Below are 26459 nucleotides of genomic sequence, written 5' to 3'. Positions count from 1 at the left end.
ATTGGATTGGCAGTGATATATAATTACAGAGTGTATGGTGGGGCATCGGCTTAAGGCCTATTCTTAGGATTATTTTTGAAAAGTAATTTGGATGAAAAACTGCGTGCTAAACATGCTAAATCAAATTTCAAATGAACATTTTGTAAGATATCGAAATGTCTGCGGGATATTTAATTAGTAAGAATGCTATATACGTGTTGTTAAGCTTACTTTTGAACGTGGATGAACAAAACTTAATCATGTTTAATGGGAAATGTCCAATGATGAGTGCATTGTCTTCCTATGTAATCATTCCCCAAGCAATCTCTTCATTCAACACAAATTAGATCTGTACACGGGTTACCGTGTTGAAGGAAACAACTGGGAAAAAAGATCGAAACTTCAAAGAGGAAACTTTGATATTGGGGAGTTTTCGAAGTGCAGTTTACTTCGTCGTCTAAAAGATGTAAAAATGTTGGTTAGACTTGAACACTTTTCTAAACACTATAATTGCACCACATTTCGAAACATCTTAATTCCTAAATACCAAGATCAAATTCCACGACTTGATGTGTTGAATACCTAAACACAAGCCATCAATTTATAGTGTTTTGAAAAGTGTTTATTGATAAAGTATGACCACTGTTTTTACACACTTGCTTTCATAATCATAATGTATTGTGCTATAGGCCTACAGTATGGAAGATATACAGCATAGAAGTCATAACTACAGCATTAAACTTGAAATATCAAATTAAGTATACAGCTATGCTACGTACATGTGCATCAATGTGCAAAATAATCTCAACTTAACATGCTTTATCTATGCTACATAATCACTTCAATTTGAAGAAATACATTTTTATAAACTCAAAACAAAGAATTATTAAAGCTTATAATCATTTATGAAATGAAAAATAATACTTATTATTCAATTAAAATATATCTATTTAATGGCTGCTACATATTAAACATAATTATCTCTACACGTGAAATCAATGAACGTTGTTAAGACAAAAATACACTCAACGCTTGTATACCCTTCAAAACGATATAAACATCTCAAAAAGAGTAACTAACCCCCTTAAGGGGGTACTACACCCCTGTGGTAAATTTGTGACTATTTTTGCATTTTTCACCTCAATTAAATAACACACCGGTAACAAAATTTATGTATATTATTGGGGCAAGGAATCCAATTACTACACTGAAATTTCAGTGACTCAAGACAAGCGGTTCCGTATATATGATAGCAAATGAGGTACAACCTAGCGGTACCTCTTTTCTTATCATAAATAAAGAACCGCTTGTCTTGGGTCACTGAAATTCCAGTGTAGTAATTGGATTCCTTGCCCCTATAAATATACATAACTTTTGTTACCACTGTGTTATTAGTTTTTGAGAAAAATGCAAAAATAGACACAAATTTATTGAGGGGTGTAGTACCCCCTTAAATAATTGCCATTATTCAAAATGGGGCTATTGTATTGCAAATCTGTAAAATGCGTTGGAAGCAGAATTTATTGCTGCGCATTTTGACACCTCATTTGATACGATAGCCCAGAAAACAATAAAACATCGGTCAATTTAATGTAGTGAGGTCCAGATTTGAAAGTTGCACTTACATACACATTTTTACAATACAAAAACACTCAGATATCATTACACCGATTTCCTTCCATTACACTGAATGCAAAATCCAATTGCTACAAATGAGGTGTCAAAATGTGCAGAAATAAATTCTGCTTCCAACGCATTTTACAGATTTGTAATACAATCACCCGTTTGTGAATACTGGTCATTATTTAAGAGGGGTCAGTTACTTTTTTTGAGATGTTTATGAAAAAAACCAGTTGAAACCAAAATACACTCTTCATCATAAGGTCCAGAAGGTATGAACTGTTTGCAAGTTGCAACGGATAGCGCTGAGCAGTTTCACCCAACATGAGGATATGACTTCTAACAGTCCACCACAAACCAGCCGTAAAGTCGGCAAATTGTATTCTGAGTTACAGTGTAAAATGTGCATGAAGGTCGTATTCATAGGTACCTCAAGTTGGTGCTACATGTGTCTCATTTTGCTAGTGCCGGTCAAACACCTTTTAAACCAATCAATAATCCTATTGTTGACATGGTTGAAGAGGATAATAAGCTTCTACCTATGTCTATAGAGTTCTTAAATAGCTCTATTCTTTGTTTGCTTTGGCCAAATCCTGTTCAAGTGCTGGGTTGCAAAGCATTGTATTGTGTCTAGGTATGTATAACCAACAATTAACAATGAGAGGACATTCCTGAACCTCGTTGACTTTTAGGATGACCACCAATTATGGAAAAAGAGACACATGAAGAACTGAAATAAGGTATATACCATTTTGTTAAAGGAGCAAATTTCAACTACCATAATCCCGCTTCTGGATATCGTTTGAAGTCAAATGATATACCATTTTAAAGCTTATGATATATATTTTCTAAACACGAAATAAAACAAAATTGACCGGGCCGACTTAACGGCTGGTTTTGTGGTGGACGGTCACATAGCATTACCAGAGTTGTACGTGTTGAATAGTTACGTTATAACTATTTGAAAATAGTATTGCATGAACAACACAATTCTACAAAACTTCACCTGCCGAATTAAGTGCACATTAATACATACGTGTGGAACTTTTAAACCTGTTTTTAAATTAGGCTAAAATATAATGCTATGTCTCAAAGCCCATGGCAGTTTCGAAAACGAATGCGGTTTTTATTTTAAAGAACCTTTTAAAGATTTTTTTAAACTTAATTTTGAATTAAGATGTCATTTTCCGAGTGTTCATAAGTACACAATATAAAATTGTGGTTGATCTACACATTTGAAGTACAAATATCAATTGTTTTATGCCTAAACGATGCGAGTATCGAATCAAGTAAATTTTCTTCAAAATATGTCTCAGAATTTCACGATTTTATGGCAAAAAAGCTCCTTATGCTCGAAAAAGAGAGTAATAAAGAATTACTTTCGACATTTCGGCTGACATGGACGCGCTATGAAAAACGAACGTGAGCGGGTGATTTGAGATATAGCATTATTTAAGTTTACAATTGTACCATTTGCATACAGATTTCACAGAAATCAAGGTAACATACAGTAAATTTTCAAAAAGTCAAGGTAATCATGGTACTACACTACCTATCAGTTGAGTTTGTGTTGAACATTGATAGCTTTCAACTCCAAGCATAATTTTGAAGCGATAACAGATCTACTCGTATCACTTAGCAATCTATGTCTTGTTTGTCTGTTCTTTTGCTGCTGCAGTTTTTGCTTTATCCCGTTTATAGGATAGAAACTCGGATGGCAAAGTTATTTATCATGTTCCATTAAAGATAGACCCTATTTGGTATTTACTAATTCAAAATACGATAAACATAGGTTGACAAAATAAATCAATCTACACTGATCTACATCTGCTATGGATATAAGCTTATATCATCGGTCCAACTCATGTTTTCCGTATCGGTCGTTGTATTGCGATAAAACGGGTCACTGTCCTGAGTATGAGGCGAATAGCCAAATAGTTCAAAATCTAACCGATATCTTCTTATCAAGTTCTGCATATCTTGCTTCGGTACTTGTTCATAGTAAGCCTCCAGTGTGGTTAAATTAGAACTATTTGTAGGACTGCTTGCATCTGGCTTTGGAAATTCGACATCATGTACTTTGGCAAGTTTCAGGATATATCTAGCATCCTCGTTCAAAGTTTCGAATTTACCTATAACATCGTAATTTATATCACATGGGTAGCAACGTTCTGATATCTCTTTCCAGTGTTTATTCTGTGGTAAAGGATGACTTGGATTGCCTACGTGTCTCACAAATTCTTCAAATCGTAGATCGTAATGTTTCAAATCCAGCAATGATGTTCTGTTTAACGGATTCAATCGTCTGTTTTTATACATTATTTGTGTACCTATTGTGTTTCTCCAATATTGCGCTCTCTCGAAAGAAGAATCAGGAGACAATTTGTTTTTGAAGGCTGATAAAAGGCGCGAAAATGGATGACGTACAAATATGAATTTTGTATAAGTATTTAAGATTCGAGTTCTTTCATCTTTTTGTAAATTCCTGAAAGTTTTAAGTTTACGCATCGATCTATTTGCTAGGTACTGACTAACATCGTTTGTTGATTTGTAAATCCTGCCCAACACTAGAAACACCTGTTTCCAGTTAGTACATGCAATTTTAGGCACAAAGCAATAAAGTAATTTATGTTCATCGTCGACAATGAGAGTGTTTTTGTCTATGCCATTGGCGATAACGTCTCGTGGTGGTCCATTGTAGAATTTACGGCACCCTTCGCTGAGGATGGCTCTTCGGTTCTCTTGACGCCTTTCTTGCGCATCCATGAAATTCTGTTCTTCGTCATGTTCGTTGGTCTCATCGTTTATCGATGTTTTAACCTGAAAAGATAAAGAAGAAAGTATCCGAGTTATTAATAACACCATTATTTAAGTTTTCATCAATGACATAGTCTTTCAAAGAACAGTTGTACCGTCTTAGCTATCACGAAAGGTCGTAAAATGTGATTTAGTATAATGAGGTTCTCAGTTATATATGTATGGCAGTGAGCCATGTAGGGCCAAACATATTTCAAAGATTATGTCTGAGGGCCAAAAACACCTTGTTTTGCTATGTTTTCTGTATACATTTCAGACTTTCTCAAGAGCCAACTACCATTGGTCCACGAGCCACCTATTGAGAATCCCTGCCCTATAAGTGTTATGCTTATCTCAAAAAACCCAATGGAGCTACCTCATCGATGGAAGCTCCAACCCATATTCATGTGGTATTCCTCAACAGATTTGCATAGGCAAGGTGAATAGCAAAAACTCAACCATGTCGATCGAGTGGAATAATCATGATAATGCGCGTTCTGGCTCAAACTATCAAGAGACTTGAGACATACTAGAAATACACTGATAAAGGTTACACAGAACATGTTCTACGTTAAAGGCTCCTTTTTTGAATAATTCCTTTATATGCATTGCTTATAGAGCATCATTATAATACTCACTAGAATGAATTTATAGACATTATACAACCGTCCCTTTTCTTCTTCTCTGAATCGCAAATTTCTGAATTCGTCAGCAAGAAAGGCTCCGATTTCACGGATAAGGAGCTATTCTATGACAGTGTATCATTTTTCAAGATAATCAGCTACACCGTGATCATGGTGATGCATTTACACTTTTCCTTGTTCACGGCCAGGACTTTTTTCTGCTTTATAATGAACTGTTTTAGGTCTGAAATGTCAGGAAGATAATAGTCTTAAGAAACACCAATTCTACTTGAAATGCAACCTGGAGAAGGATTTGAATATGAAAAATGTACAAGTGCATACAAAATCAATGTATCATTACCATTTTAGAGTATGGAGTGAACACAACTTAACTTATAAATTTGCCCTTTTCTTTTCCTTTTTTTTTTAAATTCAACCTTAATCATGTTAATGATCCTAGCTCTTGGCTCTACTCTAAAATCTGCGGGTAAAAATTAAAAATCGTCAACATTTCTGGGACCAAATTCTGTTGGAGACAGAAAAGGAGGAAATTTCTTAATGTTTACGTTCCCCTCATTTACCCAAAGCAAAGGATATGCGCCCATAATGTACCTCAGAATGTACGAAGTGAAAGGATATGACTTCAAGAAGTAAAGAAGATTGTAAACTGCATAATTTATTGCCGTATACGGTACAAGAAAATATTTTGTTTCACACTCTAATGATGTATAGTTCAAAGCTAGAAGCGAAGCTAAATGTCTACGAAATTATTCGATTTATTCCTATATTGGCATTTTATGCAGGTGCGCATCGATCTCAACAGGTGTGGCTCATTATAATGTTCAAGGGAAACGAATAAAGTATAAAATAGTAACCATGACAAGTAACAGTATTATCCTTTAATGCATGCACTTACCTAATCATGCTAATTGAGCACCAATATTCCAAATTGAAGTCAGTACTTTGTCCTTTACTGCATTTTACTTTTAAAACCATGTGAATTAAGTAATGGATTGTTTTTCAACACAATACATTAGAACAATATTCCAGCCACGTAACCACGTTAATTATCTACCACGGTTAATTGCACGTGGAGGTAATGCTTACGCTATAATACTGAATAGCGTCGAGCCTTTTGGTATTTTCACTTCGTTTTAATGTGCTTCTTCATTTTGACCTGTTTAAAATTAAGCCGTACGAATTAGTAATTTTCACCCCTTTGGAACTTTAGCCCGGATTTTGGACTGTGTAGGTTCTAGCGCAGCGCATTTAAACACCGAACATTACACACAATAATTACACGTACACATTGACACCGTACCAAAATTAAGATGTAGCCTATACCAGAGGCACCCCATAATTGTGTGACCCTTAAGGGTATCCGTAGGGAGAACACTTTGTTTTACGGCCAGGTCTGGCCAGGTGCATGTTTGTTCGCAGTCTACAGGTGTAACTAGGTTGTTGTATATTCTATAATTTTCCTGGTGTGTTAACTGTGATTACATCTAGACACCAGTTTATTTTTTATTTGAACGGGACCCTAATTTAATGAGAAAAACGCCGAAAAGAGAGGCCCGGCAAAAGCCGATTTGCAGACAATTTTGTAGCTACAGACAGCTCGTATTCCATATAACAACTACGGAAACCAATCAGTGCCAGAAGTGTTGATTTATATTTCATGCACTTAGGTTTGGCTTAACCCACTAAAAGGTAAAACTTTAAGGCTGATCATTTTAATTATAAATGTAGTGTGTGTGTAAAAGTATATTTCTCAAAATGGAGGAGAGCGCCTATGACTATTGTCCGTTCTGTCTACATGGTCTATGATAATTATTTTCTTACCGAAATATATTCACTTAACACAGACCACGGTTGCCAAACAAATGAGGGCAAACCGCGGGTCAAATCATTGAAAAGTCGCCCAATATTTTTTTTTATCAACCGTTGGTTTCTATGAGATAAAAACTACCAGAAGTCGCGTAAGCCAATGTTGAGAAGTCATGCAATATTTTTCTTAACCATCAATTGGTGTCTATAGGACAGGAAATTGTCGCGAGGAAAATCTTCAAAACTCATCCTATTGACCTAGGCCTATTACATCGCGGGTTTGGCAACCCTGCAATATATACAGTTATATAACATCGCACCGCATTGTGAGGTGAACGAACTGAATGTTGACATTGTATTCAGGATTTAAAACAAGAACTGTCTTTAACCAGACAATGCGGTTGGTATAAAACATAGCGTGTGATATCATGATATCAACTTCAAAATCTAAAAACAAAAGTAAAGAAATAATTTAGGGCGAAATAAATAAACAGCGTACAGCAGGTGCTATCTTGTCAATAATGATAAGAGGAACATGAAAAAAAACCAGCAGAGAGCATGCACCCCAGTAAAGAGTTAAATAAAGCAAGGAAAAATCATAATGTGCAGAAGGCCTACTTTTCGGATGATATTCACAGAAACAAAAATAAAGAACTAAAGATCTAAAAAAAAAGTAAAGAAAATGAGGGCGAAATAAATAAACAGCGTACAGCATGTGATGATAATTATACACTTCGACCAAAAATTAAAAAAATACTTAACACGCGACATAAATAAACAGCCATCTATCAAGAATGACAAGAGGAACATGAAAAAAAAAACCACCTAATATATGAGAGCATGCACCCCAATAAAGAATTGCTTTAAAATAAAACAATGAAAAATCATGACATGTGAAATGTATGTTGATACACTTATAAATAATACTCAAGGGTGAAATAAAAAACACCTTATCTACCGATATTTCCACAGTTAAACATACTCAGTGATCACTTGTACTAAAACAAAAATAAAGAAATACTTCACAAATGATAAGAGGAACAGTGGCGGATCCAGAGCAGTCAGAGGGGGGGCCCAATTTTTGAAAAAGAAATGTAAGTAATGGCCGCGAAGCGGCCATCCCGGAGCGCTTGCGCGACGTAGGGGGGTGTCTGAGGGGATGTGGCCCCCTCAGAAGTTAGAAACTTTTGGAAAATGTAGACCCATTTGAAGCCATTTGGTGGACCATTTTGTCACTATTATTGTGTAAAATTTTGGTTTGAAAAAGCCTAAAATTTGAGAAAAACAGCCCAATTGAAGCCATTAGTGTGGACAAGTTTTGACTTTTATTGTGTGAATTATTGCTTTATAATTATGTACCAATAAAGTTGCGCACGCAGGAGGTGTCTGAGGGGGATGTTCCCCCTCAGAAGTGAGAAAAATTTGTAAAATGAAGGCCTATTGAAGCCATTTGGTGGACTATTTTGCACTATTTATTGTGTAAAATTTTATGTTTCAAAAGGCCGAAAATTTGCGAAATGAAGGCCCAATTGAAGCCATTTGGTGGACCATTTTGTCACTATTATTGTGTAAAATTTTGGTTTGAAAAAGCCTAAAATTTGAGAAAAACAGCCCAATTGAAGCCATTAGTGTGGACAAGTTTTAACCTTTATAAATAAATTACCCTATATTGCTTTAGATGTAAACATAAAGTTGCGCATACAGGGGGTGTCTGAGGGGGATATGCCCCCCTCAGAAGTGAGAAACTTTTGCAAAATGAAGACCTAATTGAAGCCATTTGGTGGACCATTTTTACACTATCATTGCGTTTTAAAACAAAAAAGGTTTGTAAAATTTTAAATGTAACACTGACACTTTATAGGCCTAAGACTTGAGATTCGCAATTAAAGCATGCATGGTGTTGAATTGAAGTCGGCTCGAGTCCGTCTTAATAGGCCTACTGAATTTGGTGACAAAATGTGACGGGCCCTACATATCGGTGGGCCCGCCGTAATTTTCACATGCTTTTAGGCAGAGGACCCGCCTTCAAGCAAAATAATCACATACCTATATAGACTGACCCGACTGCGATTTAGGCATGGGCCTACTATACGTGCAATTTAACCTTTTCCTTCTCCTTTTCTCCTTTTTTCTTCTTTTTTTTTCCTTTTCTCCTCTTTCTCTTCTCTTCTCTCCTTTCCTCTTTTTTTTTTGGGAGGGAGGGGCCAGGCCGGCCCCCCCCCTGAATCCGCGCCTGAAGAGGAACACATAAAAAATAAATAAGCGAGCATATCCAAAAAAAAATTAGTAAAAGATAAAATAATGATAAAACGTACAAGAAGGGCAAAATATTTGTCGCAAAAACTTATTAAATGCTCATTTGCTCTAAGATATTTAATGTTTGCAATTTACTCCTAGTTTATCATTTATTTATTATTTATCTAGACTTATATATCTTTTATTTATTTATCTATTAATTTATCTATTTATCAATTTATTTCAATATCATTATTATTAAGTGCCTATTTATAATGATATTTAAATCTATCAACATTATGCTTACGTCATCCAGGAGTTATTATCCCACTTGAAATCGCCATATTATAAACACAAATTAATAAAGAAATACCCAATGGGTGAAATAAAAAGCATGATCTATCTTTTCAAGAATGAAAAGAGGATATAAAAATATAACAGAGCATGTCCTATAAACATGATAAAGAATTATTTAAAATCGTACAAATGTGAAACATGTATTATGACATATACTTAAGGGATCTGGAATGAGCGTTTTGAACGTTTCGACAGTATTTTTTGTGGGAAATGAGAGCACATCAGACATATCGAATTGCATTCTGAATACGAAGAATGTCTTTCTCATATCAAATAATTTTCATTTTTTGAAATTCACGATATAATGCAAATTTTATGACAAATTATTAAAATTTGATATTTTTCAAATTTTGATATATAACAGTCCTCGAAGTAAATTTTATAAATCTAATGACATATTCTTAAAGTGTATGTAGCTGGGAGGAAAAGCCGACGATCAATTGAAAATTTTGACCTTTCATATTGAAGATATGGATTTTATTTCCCAAAAGACCTATTTTTTTTTTTGGGAAATCCATATCTTCAATACGAAAGGTCAAAATTTTCAATTGATCGTCGGCCTTTCCTCCCAGCTACATATACTTAAAGAATGTATCATTAAATTTATAAAATTTACTTCGAGGACTGTTATATATCAAAAATATCAATTTTTATGATTTGTCATAAAATGTGTATTACATTGCGAATTTCAAAAAATCAAAATTATTTGATATCAGGACATTCTTAGTATTCAGAATGCAATTCGATATGTCTGATGTGCTCTAATGTCCCACAATAAATACTGTCCAAACGTTCATACCCCAGCCCTTAACATAAAACAAAATAAAACGGTCATGATAATATGACATTAAGGGCGAACACCACTAATGAAGCGTCTTGGTTGAAATGCACGTGAAAATTAATGTCTTTCTTTGCTCAATTTGAGGCCTTTTTGGCTCTCATAGTTGCCTGATGTACCCCGTTACATTTTATTAAGAAACAAGGTAGTATAGTTTCTCTCCATTGATTTTGCAATAGCGTCTCCAGGAGGGGGCTCAGAGGGGCTTTCAGATTTATGCGGTGGGGGGGGGCTTAATGGCTAAAATCGCCAAAACCGCCTGATTTTACATATCCCTCTAGCGTTGGTTGTCAGTAGATTGCAGTCACTCCTCATCAAGTGTTGACAAAGACAACAGTGGTTGTTGAAACGTACACAGTAAGTGCATTTTCTTGGATCAGATACTACGAACTCTGGTTTACTAGTTTACTCTACCGATCCTGATGAATTTGTTCAATCAATAACGATATCTGGGGACCAATCACAAGCCAGATTCATTTAAAGATGCATTACATCATGACCAATTTTAGTTAGGCCAGAAATTGGCCTAACTCTCCATAGAATCCCGTGTTAAAAAGTTATCCCCAATCCAAAGTCAGTAGTCCACTTGGGAAGCTAACAAACAGAGGGCGTACGGTGACTGAAAAGATTAGATGTGAAAATCTATCAATTGTGCACAAATAATAATTTTTAAGCTTAATGCAAAAGCACAATTGGCAAGTGGAGTACGGAGAAGTCTAGCTACACCCTGGAAGGAAAAAAAAAACAGTATTTGAAACGAGGAAATGTGCAATATGACTTAATGTAATACATTAGAAAAGGCTTAAAAGGCAACTATTAGGCCCTGATTCATATTTAATCATCATTTAGGCCTGTAAATTAGATTGTCTGTGTAAATTTAGCAGGATCCGACTTTTTATGACGACTTTCAAAATGTGTTACATTTCAGAAACACCAAGCTGTTTGTGAGGTGGCGTTAGCTGTATGGGTTATAGGTTGAACTTTTTACAATATTTCTGGAAAAAAAAATCCTGAAATCCATATATTAATTTTTACAATGGATGTCGTCATCTGACCTTCTGCTTGCAGAAAGGGGAAGTTTTGAAGAACTGAGTTGTTTTCCCGGCCCCTGTCTGTACAGAAAGTCAGTGGGGGTTATTTACTGGTGTGCACCCTAAAAGGCCCTTGTCATAACCAATGGTGGCGGCATGATTTTTCCCGTGCATGAGGGTTTAGGGAAAATTAAATTATATGTCTAAACTTGAGGTTGCATGTGTAAAACATGGTCTTTTTTTAACGCATGTTTGGGGTATTGAAATGATATTTTTTTGGCTTGCACAATCATGGTAAAGATCCATGTCATACATAAGAGATTATAGGACATACAATACTTGGTAGGCCTTATGATAATGCGTAAACTTTGTACCTGTTAGGGAACTGAAATCAGACTGAAAACACAAACGTCATTCGAGGCTCTGTCTCACCAGTTGCATTTACAAGGCCCTTGTTATAACCAGTGGTGGCGGATGATTTTTTTTCTGGGGGAAGGGTCACACAAGGTTCTGAACAGAAACGTCACATACGGACCAACCCACACTACCGAGAACCGCGAATGCCGAGAACCGCGAAAGCCGAGAACCGCTCTAGTTTACCTTTAATAAATAATTACATGTAAAATAATGGGATTTTGACCCCACTTTAGGCAACCCAAGAGGAATGGCTGTGTAAATCGTGTCTTCGAGACCTCTGCATCATTTTCAAGTAGCATGCAGGTAGTCTATCATTTCCAACTCTGAACACATTGTCAACAAGAATTGAGCTTGAGACCGAGTGGCCCGTACCAGAGGAATCTTAGGAGCACTTGTAGCGGTACTTGTGTCTCAACCATTGTAAACAAGATCGCATCTTGACAATGTTCTTGAATACATGAATATGATTGCATTGATCAAAGTCACATTTAAAGCAAAACTTTGAACAACGTGGGTATATGATACCTTTAACATTTCTGCTCCAAATTAACAATATAGTTTGCTATAATGCGTGGGTATAAAGGGATATGCCTATATGCATGATATGTATCTCTTGGAAGTAAGGTATTGAAAAAACAAGACATTCTATACAATTAAATACCCCTAGATCTGTAGATACCGGGTATTCTGAGGTTACACAATAATGAAATATATATTGGTTGCTTACACCATGTAAACTGATATAGGCATTGCATTTAAAGAATTCAAAAAGTGTCAGCTTTGATGGATCATAATACTTGACAAAATGTTGGTGATATGCTCTCTGAAATCCTTATTGTAACTGAACTCGAAAAGCGCTCTTGTTTTTTTTTATCGTCTCATGTGAAAGAAACTTGCGTATTGAGATTTATAAAAAAGAAATATCTCATGGTAATTTTCTTCACATGTATCACTATCAGTGTACGAGTTTGTTTGCAGTTAAATCACTTAATTAATAAATGCACAATATTTTGGACTCAAATCTTTTAGAGATTGTAAATCCAAAGCAATGATCTGTTCTATATTTTCTCCACACTGAGCATTACGCATATTATACATTATGAATGATAAATTCTACTAATTAACACTGATATCCGATCTGTTTCATATAGCGTGATCTATGTAAATAAACCTTCTGGTTTACAATTAGGCTACATGACACTCCAGAAAATACTACATGTACTACTGAGATCAAATATATAGCCAATGACATTCCGTGAAACCATATACATTGTAGTAGATGGTGTCGGCAAATTTTCGTCGAACTTCCAGCGCATGATCTAACATTATTACACATGATGGACACCAAAAAGCCAGTGGGCCCATACCATAGACACTCTCTACAGTTTACTTTGAAAATAAAATAATGGAATTCTGATCCAACTTTAAATAATCCAGGTTTAAGGTTGTGTAAAATGTAATGTGCGTGTACATCGTGTCTTCGAGACGTCTGCGTCATTTTCAAGTAGCGTACAGCCTGTATACAGGTAGTCTATCATTTCCAACTCTGAACACATTTGTCATCGAGAATTGAGATTGAGACCGAGTGGCCCGCACCAGGGGAATCTTGTAGCGGTACTTGTGTCTCAACCATTGTAAAAAAGATCGCATCTTCACAATGTTCCCGTAGTAAACACGAATATCATTGCAATGATCAAACTCACATTTAACTCACATTTAAAGCAATAGCCTACATACAACGTTTGAACACTGTTGGTATGTTATACTGTGGTTATACCCGAAAAGGTTTTGCTTCCAAATAAACAATCTTTTAATTGCTGTAATGCTTGCAGATCAATTTGGCAACACTTGTAATGTTTGCAGCTCATCAGAAGAAGTTCTATGATGTTGTGATGGACTTGCCCTTTCGTTGACCATTGGCGACATTTGGTCGAACGAGGACGTTGATATAAGGATGATAGAGAGCCCTGAAAGAGAGTACCCTCGTTTAGTGAGGAGGACATCCAAATCATGAATCATCAGAACTAGGACGGGAATGACTAACTTTATACAACGCCCTCATTCAACCAAAAGCCGCCAATGGTGAACAAAAGGGCAAGTCCATCACAACATAGGACTTCTTCCGATGAAGATGTGTGTCACACATTTAAAATTCAAGGTTAGTTGAATTTTTTGCTGAAAGTCAATTTCAACTTTTGAAATTAAGCATATATGTTAATATCATAAGAATGTCACCTAAATCATGTAAATAATGTTTTCGCTAAAAAGTGCTATGCACATTTTTCAAAACATTGCTATGAACATTTTTCAAAGTAAATCTAACGCTGCTCCACACTCATCATCATAATACGATATGAATGATACATTCTACTAAATTAACACTGACATGATTAGAAATTCGAGTATCTTTCACCTGTTTCGTACAGCGTGATCTATGCAAATAAACCTCCTGGTTCACATGACACTCTAATTATATTATTACAAAATACTACGGAGATCGAATGTATAGCCCATGGCATTCCGTGCAAAAATACTGAGTAGTAGATGGTGTCGACAAAGTTTCGTCGAACTTCCAGCGCATGAATTTTAATCTAAAAATACGTAACAAATATGCACAACAGCAAATGTTAGTGGTATACCACAAACACTCTACATTTACCTTTAAACATAACTACAATTACATGTAATAATGGAATTTTGACCCCACTTTAGGCAACCCAAGAGGAATGGGTGTGTAAATGTATTGTGAATGTAAATCGGGTCTTTGAGACCTCCGCGTCATTTTCAAGTAGCCATGGTAGCGTACAGTCTATCATTTCCAACTTTGAACACATTGTCAACAAGAATTGAGCTTGAGACCGAGTGGCCCGTACCAGAGAAATCTTAGGAGCACTTGTAGCGGTACTTGTGTCTCAACCATTGTAAACAAGATCGCATCTTGACAATGTTCTTGAATACATGAATATGATTGCAATGATCAAACGCACATTTTAAAGCAAAACAGTGTGGTTATATATTATACATTTAACATTTTTCCTTTTCCTAATGCTTGTGTATGAATTCGGCATCACTTTATATGTTTGCTGCTCAATTTTTTTAAAACTTTTTGCAAATGAAAGTTACAAAACAGAAAAAATTATCATCGGCAAGCGGACACCACTGGTGCCAGGTGTTCCGAGGTTACGCAATAATGAAAGATCAGCTTTGATGACGGGTCTGAAATCCTTCTTGTATTCATCGAAAAGCGTTCAAAGAGTATGTTGTTTTTCACAACAGAGAATATCACTTCAGAGAATATCAATGTACAAGTTAAATGACTTGATTAATATATGCATAATATTCTGGACACAAATCTTTTAGAGATGGGCAATCCGATGCAATTGTTTGTTCTTAAATTCTCTCCACACTGAGCATCACGCATAACAATACGGTTATGAATGATAAATTCTACCAAATTAACACTGACATGATTAGAAATTTGAGTATCTTTCACCTGTTTCGTATAGCGTGATGTAATGCAAATAAACCTCCCGTGCCTTCCGGTTTACATGACACTCCAATTCCATTACAAAATACTACGGAGATCGAATGTATATTAAGCCCATGGCATTCCGTGCAACAATACTGAGAAGTATATGGTTTCGGCAACTTCCATCATCGGAATTATTTCTAGATTTTTACTTGCAGAATTTTTCTCTCCGAGACCATTTTGATAATCATAATGATAATGTAGTTTTGTAACATGTTTAGATTTTCGTGGTAAAGCATACCATGGTGCGATATTTATATAAGCACAAGAACATCTCATCCATCGCAATGAAGAAAGTTTTGCTCAAGTTTCCATTCGATATGTGAGGAAAGTAGAGTGGGTATGAATTCCAAATTGTTATTTCCACAATGATTCTAATGGATGTAGACGGGTTACTACGGTGTCGCTATACCACCAACTGAAGTAAAACGATGCCATGACATTTTCACTGCGAGATGCTCGCCTTAAGTTGGGTGGTCTCGTGTTCTTTAGGTTTTGTATTAGTATGGAGGATATACAGACTTAATAATGTAATGGTTTACTTCCATGATAAGAAGTATATTTGATTTTTTTCCTCATTAGAATGGCTCCTTTAAAATTGCTGACAGATATAGAAATTAATGATAGATCAACCAACCAGTGAGGCCAAGTACTTGATTATTATCTAAATTGAAAAGACGCTGTCTCACAGTAGTCGTAATTCGTTACAGGTTTTGATTAAAATATTACCTGGATCTTTCCAACATCATTGCTCTCATTATGACATTATATGTTATAAATATTGGATAATAATATACTGGTAAAAGATAACATTTCTTCATTACAAAAACTGAAGTACATCGGACGATTGTAGGGTCACGAAACTAAAATGTATTAAAAATATTAAACATTGGCAATATTAGAAATCACTACAGAATTGAAATGTTGTTTGAATTGTTAAAAATATTAGTAAGTAACTAAAATGCTAGTGAAAGGTTTTCATGCAATGTAAATTGGAGCAAACATCCTTGTTTGTACTGAGTATATCAACATCTAAATGTCTAACCTTATATACATTGTGTAAGTACGGTTTAATATTAGTTACCTTTCTTTTAAAAACAATACGTTAGTTGAAATTTATTGACAGTAATGCCTATAGGTAGTGAAGTGAACAAATGAATTATCTTCTGTCATGATACTCCATGTGTTTTTAGATATACCTTAAACCATATATTTTGGGAGTGGAGGGTGGGAAAATTACTTCAAAAGATTACGTTTATCGGCGACAGAATGCTTTGAGACCAGAATATAGACAGAGCACTAAGGATTAATGAAGTTTTCATTCTGGCTACATGTACGAAAAAAGCCAAGCGACCTAGTAACGGACTAGACAAAATGAGAGCTCTTAGAACTTACAAGACACATTTATTTTCTAGAAGAGCTTCATAAAAATTATCATTAATGTTAACATCAAGACAAGTAGAAGAATAAATTTGAGTTGTTTCCGCTATATCATAATTTGTACATTTTCTCAAGTTTTGACCTTGACGAAGCCCTGACTGTATCTCTTCTGAACTCGAAATCAGCCTAGATTCATTTCCGGAATCCTCCTCATTCTAATGAGATAAAGAATTTGGTATGCTTAATTGCTAAACCTTTAGCATTTATCTTGGGTCAATTGTCAATTATACTATACCAAACCGATGTATGTTCCTCGGAATTCCTTGAATTCAAGGCACGATTCTTCGCGACTATATCGAATAATTATTTCATCGTAATACTGCGGAGGCATGAAAACCACACATTAAGGGCTATAATGAGCGTCATTTATGACGGATACTGGCGCAATAAAAAATGCCGTAAGTGAAATATGATATTCACTATTTGAAAGACTAAAATGCCAATTAAACAAAGTGCATTCTATTTCTGGAAAACAAATTAAAGATATACCAATAATATGAAGATGATATAGTAAATATGCGTGGTCACATTTCATTTTACATGTTTTACAAATTCATATTTTCTCAAGATTAATCGAAAACATGCACGACGGTCCCATCCCAACATACTAGTATGTCTCCTTTTCCCTTCACTATATTGTTACCTTGTTACTAGAAGTCACTGGTGGTTTCAACTTGGGAGTCTTACTGTATTGAGTTTCCACGACAACTGTTGGAGAAAAAAAAGAAGATTGAAAAGAAAAATAAAGGGAAATAATAATTGCAATCACAGAACATGTAATACTCGCATAATACATGATGGTACTACCCAAAGCTTTGGGTACTGCGTTGACGTGAATGATTTTGTTTGGTTCTCGTCTGGAGGATTTTCATGAATTAATGAATGTAAAATTAGCATTGTTAGTAGTTTTCGGTCTTTTCCAACAGTGTTTGAGGAAAAGGATGCCATTTTTCTTTATTTTCTTCAAATGTGAGATTCTGACAGAAACCCCGTATAGAGTTTCACAAGAAGGCTTAGAAGTGAATCTTGTTTTAAGCTTATTTATCCGAATGCCAGTGAGGTAAAGCATTCCAAAGTCTTATATTTTGTTGAAAATAAAAGACAAATCCCAGAAATTGAGGCGGGAGGGGACGAGAACCAAAAATGTAATTTTAAACGGCCTTAACAAAAACAAAACGAAATAATGCATTGTACGAAGTGACAATGGCATCAGTTCACAATGTGGCGAGGTTCATAGTAAACCAATCCCATGTACTAGTACACTCTGGTTAAAAATTCGTTGGCTAAAACATTTTAGACAACGCTAGTATCATGAACGTGGGTTAATAATTTACTTAAAGTTAAATTTAAGTGTTGTTTACCTGGTAACCAACAACTGGTTAAAAAGATGAGTTGGTTGAAATATCCCCAACTTTGAATTTCTTACCAATTGTTGGTAACCAAGTGAATAACAGAGTCGTCGATTTCTTTTTCTTTCTTCTTTCTTTCTTTCTTTCTTTCTTTCTTTTCTTTCTTTCTTTCTTTCTTTCTTTCTTTCTTTCTTTCTTTCTTTCTTTCTTTCTTTCTTTCTTTCTTTCTTTCTTTCTTTCTTTCTTTCTTTCTTCTTTATTTCTTTCTTTCGTTCGTTCTTTCTTTCTTTTTTTCTCTCTCTCTCTTTCTTTCCTAACTGTTTTAAAAGTCTTGCATGCAGCTTGTGCATGTGGAATATGCAACAACAACAACAACAACAACAACAACAACAACAATAAAAATAAAATACGCAGCATTCGTTTCAAAGACAATATACGAGTATGTTGCGTTGGAAATTGGAATGCTTAGAAATAAGTATAAAAAGCAAACAGCATGGTAGTCTCTGTAAATCCTTAAAAAGGAAAATAATGTGTTTGAAACTCACACTGAGACAAGAAGCTGGCGAATCAACAGTTCTTTTTCTTCAGTTATTTTTAATAATCCACAGCGCTGCTGTAAAAACTGTGCCTCAAGGCACTTACAAAATGACATCTATCATATTCAATACTAAGCTTCCCAGATTTCAGTTCTACCGCCTTTTGTTTTGCTTTATAGTCCTCTTGAATGCGTGCGTGTGTCAACAGTGATTTTAAAACCAAAATTAAAAGCAATATAATCTTTGTACGACTATACTTGAAACCTACGTGAAAATTGCAGTCAAATGATTACAAATGATTTGTTCAGGTTTGAAATGCACTTGTCTATTCTCAAAATTTAAATAATTCACTTGCTAAGTTGCATATAATTATTTCACGGTATTAACCTCTTTTACCTGTTGCTGCAGGTGCATGACAACTACTCTAGAGCTCATATCATAAACATCATAAAACAAATATTGCATTACAAATAATGGTGTGAAAGAAATACTTGTAGGTATTACAATATTTATGGGTTTTTTTAAAATCACGATATCATTTTGTGTTATTTCGATTTTGCTCCTATTACAAATATGGTGTGAGTATATCATTTCATTATAATCATATCAGAGAGTATTGTATATCCACTTCACCATCCGTCATAATGTTTGCATCTAGAATGCAAGCCAAAATGTAATGTTTGTGTTAACTGACAGGGTACTTGATCAATACAAATTGAATTTTTGTGCAAGCCAGAAGTCTACTGTAGTCGTTACTCGTGTACATATATTAAAGGTCGTAGTTTTATTTTTGAAAGTAACGTACTCGTACGTCGTTTACCTACGAGTTACCTACGACGAGTTACCTACGACTGATTATCGTAGGTATAGTGGTAAAAATAATCGTAAAATGGGCCGATGATAATGACCGTGTGGCGTGCGTCATCAAAGGATTAAAAGCTACTAACTAAAGGGTACTCGTCGACGTAGCCTAGGTAAATTTACCATCATGGTAAATGACCAAAGATGTCTTGTAGTTATTATGGTGGCTCTACCTACGACCGATTGTCGTTGTAGCGGCCGTGTGGACAAGCTTTTAGGTACTAATGTATGACTTTGCAGTGCCTCGTTTGTGTTGATGACCGTCATGATCACATTGTTTACAATCAGGATCCTTTCATTTTCCGGTTTCCTGCGATACGGTCGCTACCTCACCGCCGTGAGACGATATGCGCTATACTCCGGTAATTAAAGCCCGATCCTGACTCCACTTCGCAGCGCTATGCGATGCTGCGATGCTTTTCAAACATCGCAGCATCGCGCGATGAAATTAAAATGTACATTTTAATTTCATCGCACGATGTTGCGGTGTTTTAAAAGCATGTGGGGTCTACATCTCCTTTTAAGATCATTCTACCGACTTTGATTTTCCAGCAGCCAATCAGAAGCGTGCACGGCTGCGATATCGCAGCGCGATGCGAAAAAGTTGAACATTGTTCAACTTTTTCGCGGACCAAAATTTCCACCGCGCGATGAGAATTTTCACCGCTGAGCTCGTAAAAACCTGGCTCAGATTACAGTTTTATAGCATCGCATCGCGCTGCGATGTGGAGTCAGGATCGGGCTTAACACGTAGCTTGGCGTCTATGGCAAGCCAAGGGGCCCAAAAGCGTGGAACTGCTACGCGTAGCTTCTTTCTCGTTACGAGCAGCTTATTAACCAATCAGATTCGCGGTTTTAAACACGTGGAGCTGATGTAAACATCCTCTCTCACAAATATTACGTTGTTAATTTTTGTAAATGAAATTATCTGTAGCATATCAGCAAAAAAATGGTATAGGTGCTATTAAAGAAATATCTGAACAGAATGATGATTGTTCTATATTTAGGGGGCTATCATTTTCTTCGGAAGGGGGTCCCAAATATAGGGGGTCATACTTTTTTGGAAAGAAAAATAAGGGGGAGGTGGTCATAAATTGATAATGACAAAATGTAGGGAGTCACAAGATGACTACAGATAGTGTGTTTGTCTCATATCCCTGGTTTATTGTATTCAAAAGACTGATTTCAATACAATTGTAGCCTGTTAGGGGGTAAGGTGTATCGGTGGTGGGAGCCGGGGGTCATAGCATTTTTGATGCCGAAATAGTGAGGGCCGCAATTTTATTGACGCCGACTTTTTGTAAATTTAGGACCCCCCCCCCCCCCCCTCCCCGTTCCGAATAAAATGATGACCCATTACTCTCTCCATATTTATACAGTGGCATGTGATATCGCCTTCCCTGCAATATCTTTACACAGCGCTTTACATCAGTAGGCCTAGTAGTTGTTGTTTGACCTTCATATCCCCTGCACGGCTAATACAGAACACGGTATACACTTGGAAACACTAAATAAATATGCTTTGTGTCATTTTAGCCAGGCATTAGCAACATGTGCACGTGCTGTGATTTGGCCTCCTTACCCGCTCGTTATCTATGCTAATTCCGTAAATTAATTACACGATATAATAATTGTGAAAGAGGATACCTAGCACTATACCACGCGCAGCTAACGACCCAACCACGTGATTAAATTGACTATTTTGATTGGTCAAACAGCTGCACGTAGCTTTAAATAAGCTACGCGTAGCCATCTCCACGTAATGAGCCGCTTAGCTTGCCATAGGCGTCCGGGCTTGGCGTACATAAATTTACAATAAATGATAGAGCTTGCGATTTCCATACGCCGTGATCGTACGCCCGTTTATCTAAGTTAAAATCACTCTCATGTGACGGAGCGAGATCGATTTTTTAGCCAGTATTGAAGATTCTGCACGTACGAAATGAACGCGTGGGCAACGTAGAAAATGCCCGTCCGTTTTACATTATTATATAGAGGCTGTATCAAAATGTTTGGTTTCCATCGCTTTTGGTGTTAATTGACAAGCCCGCTTCTTATGAAAAATTGGAAATGCCCAGGCTTTATTGTTGGTAGCTCCTATGTTGCATTTTGTTGTGGTAGTCTTGTCCGTACTAATTTGGGAACTGTTGGGTATCAATCATATTGATACACTCTGTAGACATATTGAACAAGCGAAGGAAATTTTAACTTTTAATATGATCCATTTTTTTAAACCACCGGTCATGTTTTAACACTTCCAAGTACTAACGACAGATAATGACAATCGGTCGTAGGTAGAGCGCTGACTAAATCTAAAGCGTTGTAGGTAAGTCGTAATTTATGTATAACTCGTACGAAGCTGACAACGAAGACCACTATAAACTAGATCGTTCCTGCAAGTTACTTACAATTGCCTGAACACAGCTATTGCTTGCTAGAGATACTCTATAATATCTTCTCTTGGTATAATGCCAACTGCAAGAAATTAGGTAAATCGAATACTACCATGACTACTGGTAATTAAAATTTCTTCATATTATAAAGTTTTCAAAGTCCACGTCGTACTATTATAGGCACACGATTAGATAGTGATATTTAGAATCCTCTTTTGATGAAAAGCCTGATAAACCCTCCTCAAAATTGCCTAAACGTGAATAAATCGTAGATCTGACTACAAATTCAAATCACTAGCTAAGTTAAATAGAAGATGTTAAAAAGAGGAAGTTTAATTTCCTGATCTGTGATTTCTGTATTCAGGTATTGAGAGATGTCAATAAGTTAGTTCTGAATGTGTAGCGAACCCAGTATAAACATTATTTTGCTCGCGACAGCAAATGTGACGGTGATATGCTTGGAGTGTTTCCCTCTCTAGGTGATAAAATGGCTGCATGATGCGCAACTCCAACCTTGCTTTGCTCTCCCTACCTAACCCCCTCTTTCTCCCTGCATGCCCTTGCCTTTCTCCTGCATGCTACTTACCCTTTGCTTGCTTTGCTATTCTTACTATACTAAATGGTTGTAGGCACAGGAGGCATTCCATCAGTCCTCTTGTTCCTAATCGCCTCTCTGTAGTTACCAACCCCCACGTTCTCGAAGATTGCAAGTCAATCGCGTATCGCCTGTTATGGCTCTGCCTTGCGGCAAAGTTAACAGACGGGGGCTCTGGGGGCAATATTCTGTGACCTGAAAGGCTGTTGGAGCAGTCTGGATGGTTGCAGATGTTGCTTGCTGTAAGACATCTCAAGAACATCGAACCTACATCTCCAGGAATGTCTACAGATAGGAGGAGAATAAGGGTGAGGTAACCCTGACAGAAACCTCAATCGACAACACGCCCTGCCAGCGCGTCGATTTATGGCAAAAAACCTTCATGATTATGGAAAGTAGCAAAACTAGAGGCCGTAGAGCCCATGGCCAGAATGGGCACAGCTATCAACCATACAGAAGCTGTAAATTGCCTAGTCATAACGCTCAACATGACGTCTTGAAGCCAAAGCCTAACGGAAACGGCTTACAGAATGGCAACCAAGAACAGGGAAAAGATCAAGAGGAAGACAGAAGAGGAGGTGGCGTGATGACATTACTGCCTACATGGGACCTACATGGACAAGAAATGCAAGAGACAGAGAACAGTGGAAGAATCATGAAGAGGGCTACGTCCAACAATGGTCGAACACAGCCTGGTGAGGTGAGGTGAGGAATAAATCGTAGATCTGACTACAAATTCAAATCACTAGCTAAGTTAAATAGAAGATGTTAAAAAGAGGAAGTTTAATTTCCTGATCTGTGATTTCTGTATTCAGGTATTGAGAGATGTCAATAAGTTAGTTCTGAATGTGTAGCGAACCCAGTATAAACATTATTTTGCTCGCGACAGCAAATGTGACGGTGATATGCTTGGAGTGTTTCCCTCTCTATTAGTTACTTTATCCAGACGTTGTTGTGCATCCTTTGGCATAGATATCAAGAAACACGTCATAACGTGGCAAATATCTCAAAGTAAGGTCTTGTAGCGCTGAATGAACCACAAAAGTCCACAATAGGACTAACATATCATTGAATTTGGAATATATTGAACTCTACTGATACCTAAAACATCTGTCAACTTCTTGGCATATTTCCAATCACCTTTTTATAACAAACTGTTTCGCTTGCTATTCTAAACAGCTGTCATGTATAACAAAAGGGTATACACGTACTGTATCATCATATCCCTGGTATCATTCTGTTATATGTACGAACAGATGAACATTTTCCTAAAATTCAAATTAAAACTACAGCTAACAGACAATCTAAAACAGTATCAACTGACCAGCAGCAAGGAAACTCTGGGTGGATCTAAAAATATTCAAGAAGTGTACACAACAAATGAAAATAAGTGTTAAAAACTGTTGAATATGTACAACCACAACAAAATCCAAAATTAATTATGGTTAAAAAGACAAAACAACCGACCTTCGGGGAGCATGAAAACATCCTTATATCGTGCACCAAATTTAATCAGTTTTCAGTGGTATCCTGTTCCTCTAACTACATGAACTATGGACAGATAAATTATATTGCCTTATTTAGTTTTTATATTACAACATATTTTGTTGTTATTTACGACAAGCAAATTTCACAACGGTAATTACAATTTGGCCCAGTACCAACGACATACAGATGACGACAATCGGTCATAGGTACACTCATAAAAAACAGTTCTAAGTAGAACCTCGAATACGATCTTACCTACAAGTTACGTACGATTGCCTGAATAGAGATATTGTGCCTACAATCTTGAAATAAAAAACCCTTTAAAAAGGGATGTACCGGGACAGGAATGATTTCATGTGATGATTAAATAATCCTTCTGAAAGATGCTTGTAATGTGTAATATTTGACAGGCGAGACATGGTTTTAAAATGACAATTGTGATTTATTTATTTATTTATTTATTTATAACATGTTTACCCAGGGTAGCCCGATTCAGCCGAAGCTGGTCTAACACGAGGCCCTGCAAAATACATAAAATGAATATGATTATAGAGAATTACAAGGATGTACATCTAATTGATTGGCCTTGGTTGGATGCTTGCAATTAAACATATGGGGTAATCTCTGATAATTATGTGATATTGTTGGCTGGCAAAATAGGGAGATTTTGGATGGTGGGAAGTACTGGTTGATTGGTGGTAGGGCCTATTGGTGAAAAGGATTAGTTGACGCTAATTCACATGTCCTCCTACTCAAATATTATTATCACCAGGTTTGGATGGCGTGAGTAGGAAGCAGATACTGTTAGGGTACAAACACCCCTACACATATACCCCACATACATGGATTGCTAAATGGTCTTGTGGCCTAAAAAACAACCGACGTTCGCACCTTAGGGCCTATATTATAGATTAATTCATTCATAGCTCTTTTTGTTTTTGAGAATTTAAGCATACAAAGTAACAAGCAAAATTTCGAGAAATATTATTTTTCGAAAACTGAACCCAAAAATAGCACCTTTAAAGCCACACTGTGAATGTAAAAAGTGGTAGGGTATTCTAAAAGATAGCCAATATTCTAAGTAACAAAATTCAATCATTACTTAGGACCTATGCCCTAAGCTTCATTCTAGTTGTGACATATTTGTCATCATAAAAATAGACCCAAATATTTGAAGGTGATGTGTGCATCAATAGCTTTTGGTCATCATCGTGTTACCAGGAAATGTACATATTTCCAATATTCAGTGATCTTGCTTATTTATTAATAGGCCTACAGGTCTTCGATGTGAGGGATTCAACTTTTACCATGTTTACTGCATGTTGCATGGTCAAACATGTTACATGTAGTTGAAAATTATCCAACACATAGGCCTATTAAGATAACAGACCACCACAGACAGACCACTAGGAACATGAATAGAGTAAGATGTGTAAATTAAATATGTCATCATAACTCAGCAGGTAGCTCTCACCAGAGATATTGGATCACATACCATACAACACACTGAGATACTGAACTCACACAAAGCATGTATGGTACCCGGTGTGTCTGCCCACATGATCCCATAGCCTGCCAAGATAAGTGTTCTAGTGAAGAGAACCAGCAAAACTTCCTAGTCTAGATTCAGAAAAATTATTTTCCTAAAACATATACCTATTTTACCTTACCATGCAAAATCAACACAATATTTCTGATATCCGTTCAACCACAAGTTATATGTTTACACATTACAAGCATAAAACATCATAAAAACAACTTGATTCAGGTACGTGCTTTCTTCATGAATTTCTGTTTCATACATAGCCTAGAAACAGCAATTTTTATATCCAACTAATAAGTACCGCGGCCAGCTTTGCTGGCCCCGGTACAAAAAGTCTTGGAACACTTGCGAGTAAAGAACGGAAAACTGTCACCCCCCACCCTCTCCCCCTTGCAATGTTGCCATTGTCTTTGACGGTTTACCAATGTGTTCCAACATTGATTGATGAGGAGAGGGAAGGGGAATTCATTGTTGTAGATGTCATGTTCTTCCCAAACACATTGCCCTCATTTCCCTGATCATAACAAATTCTGCACGGAATTTCGACAGAGTGTGCCAAGTGTTCTAAGTACTTCTTCCAAGATTGTAGATATTGACCCAAAGACACTATGTTAATAGCTTCTTTTGGTAGGTATAAAGTCAACTTCGTGACATTTTGTAGGTAAATCGTATACAACAGTACATGACTCGTACTTATAGCAATTAAAAGTACGTAATATTATGAAGTTGTCATAGTCCACGTCGAACTATAGGTACACGATTAGCCTATGATGGTATTTAGAATGCTCTCTTGATGCAAAATCTGATGAACCCTCCTCAAAATTGCCTTAACGTGAATAAATCGTAGATCTGACTACAAATTCAGCTAAATTACATACAAGATGTTAAAAAGGGGAAGTTTAATTTCCTGATCTGTGATTTCTGTATTCAGGTATTGAGAGATGCCAATAAGTTTAGTTTTGAATGTGTAGCGAACCCAGTATAAACATTATTTTGCTCGCG

At 36.3% G+C, this 26459-nt stretch overlaps 1 protein-coding gene across 3 annotated transcripts in view; it reads right to left on the bottom strand.

The window, feature by feature from the left end:
* Positions 1-1428: 1428 nt before the first annotated feature.
* The window catches only part of LOC140152242 (carbohydrate sulfotransferase 11-like), a 63341-nt gene continuing 38310 nt past the window's right edge, over positions 1429-26459 (bottom strand). For all 3 annotated transcript variants that reach the window (XM_072174555.1, XM_072174548.1, XM_072174559.1), the window contains exons 3-4: positions 17336-17400; positions 1429-4419 (exon numbers count right to left, since the gene is read on the bottom strand). In XM_072174555.1, the coding sequence (XP_072030656.1) occupies positions 3430-4419; positions 17336-17400 (1055 nt within the window). In that variant the 3' untranslated portion in view covers positions 1429-3429. The remainder of the gene's footprint in view (positions 4420-17335; positions 17401-26459) is intronic.

The sequence above is a fragment of the Amphiura filiformis genome, chromosome 1, assembly GCF_039555335.1.
Source record: "Amphiura filiformis chromosome 1, Afil_fr2py, whole genome shotgun sequence".
NCBI lineage: Eukaryota > Metazoa > Echinodermata > Ophiuroidea > Amphilepidida > Amphiuridae > Amphiura > Amphiura filiformis.
Note: the sequence above shows the minus strand (reverse complement) of the source record. Positions and strands in the feature narration are given on the sequence as shown.